General features: G+C 34.9%; 1 gene segment (V, D, J or C); it reads left to right on the forward strand.

The window, feature by feature from the left end:
- The first annotated feature begins 58 nt into the window (after window positions 1-58).
- The window catches only part of LOC105527720, a 14,448-nt gene continuing 13,023 nt past the window's right edge, over window positions 59-1,483 (forward strand). Inside the window, 1 exon segment of the V gene segment in view lies at window positions 59-151. Coding sequence covers window positions 59-151 — 93 coding nt within the window.

The following is a 1,483-nucleotide window of genomic DNA, read 5'->3' on the forward strand; positions in this document are numbered from 1 at the left end:
GATCATCATTGGCAATGGTAACACAGGCTATGCACAGAAGTTCCAGGGCCGAGTCACCATGACCAGGGACATGTCCACGAGCACAGCCTACATGGAGCTGAGCAGCCTGAGATCCGAGGACACGGCCGTGTATTACTGTGCGGCAGACACAGTGTGAAAACCACATCCTGAGAGTGTCAGAAACCCCAGGAAGGAGGCAGCTGTGCTGGCATGGAGGAGATGACAAAGATTATCAGAGTGAAGATTTTCTTAGAAAATGACATTACTTCATTAAAGAAAAGGAAAAACATAAATGTGTATTTGAGAAATTTTAATTTTAATTATTTATTAAATATATTCTGTTAGCTATTTCAGGGATTTGAATATGAATCAAATTAATAAAGCTGATATAGACTTCCTCTGAAGGTGTCTTTGTAAACATCAATTTCTGAATCCGTGTTGTAAGTATTTTGGAACACCGACACGAGAACACATTTTAAGTCTACTTTTATCTCTATTTTTTAAAAATGCCAAAAAGCATCTTATTTTGTTCATGTTCCATTTCGAATTCCCACCATCAATGCATGACTGTTCTTGGTTTTCCTCATTCAAATTGCCATTTATCATTAAGAGTATTGTATGTTTTAACCCTTCTAATAGGGGAGTAATGTTATCTAATTTTTATTTAAATGCACAGGTCCCTAAAAAAATTCATATTTAACAATTTTTGTATAATTTTTGGTGAGATGCCTCTCGTGATATTTGATTCATTTTTAACTGCATTTTTTATGAGTTGTATGTATACTTGCATATTGATTACAAAAGTCATTTAACAAATTAAGATAATTCATTTAACAAATATGCGACTTGGAGTTTTTTCCTCCATGTCTCCTGTTGTCTTTCACTCCCTTATCCCTGTGTATTGCAGAAAAATGTGTGTGTCTGTGTGTGTGCGTGTGCGCGCGCGTGTGTGTACAAATTTAGATTAAAAACATGTAAATTTTTATTCATCTAAAGATCATGTCTTTGGCATTATATCCAAAATCTCATTATAAAATACACTAATAGTGATTATTTTTTTCATGTCTCTAATCTCAGGACACAATCAACTCAAGAGTGTTTAACCTTCACCTACATGAGTGGAGGACTCTCCACCTGAGATATTTGCAATACTTCTGTAAGGAGACGTGTTCTTCTTCCAATGATTTCTTTATTTAGTCATCCATTGATGTCTGTATTGGTTTATGGATGTCTATTTCATACTCTGAAGAAGATCCTTGCTACATTCTTCGTTTTATTGTTCAAATCATCACAGCTTTATTAGTGCTGGGAGCTCATGTAGTTTGATTCCTGCATCCTTACAGCAAGCCTCATCTTTCTGTTTTTGGACATTTCCCTGTTTCCAGGTATTACAATAAATTCTAAGCTTGTTTTCTATGTTCACTTTTTTATACATAGAATCGGTCACTTTTCTAAAGACTGCTTGTTTCTGATGTTAAAGAAT

The sequence above is a fragment of the Colobus angolensis genome, unplaced genomic scaffold (assembly GCF_000951035.1).
Source record: "Colobus angolensis palliatus isolate OR3802 unplaced genomic scaffold, Cang.pa_1.0 Scaffold642, whole genome shotgun sequence".
In the NCBI taxonomy this organism is placed as follows: domain Eukaryota; kingdom Metazoa; phylum Chordata; class Mammalia; order Primates; family Cercopithecidae; genus Colobus; species Colobus angolensis.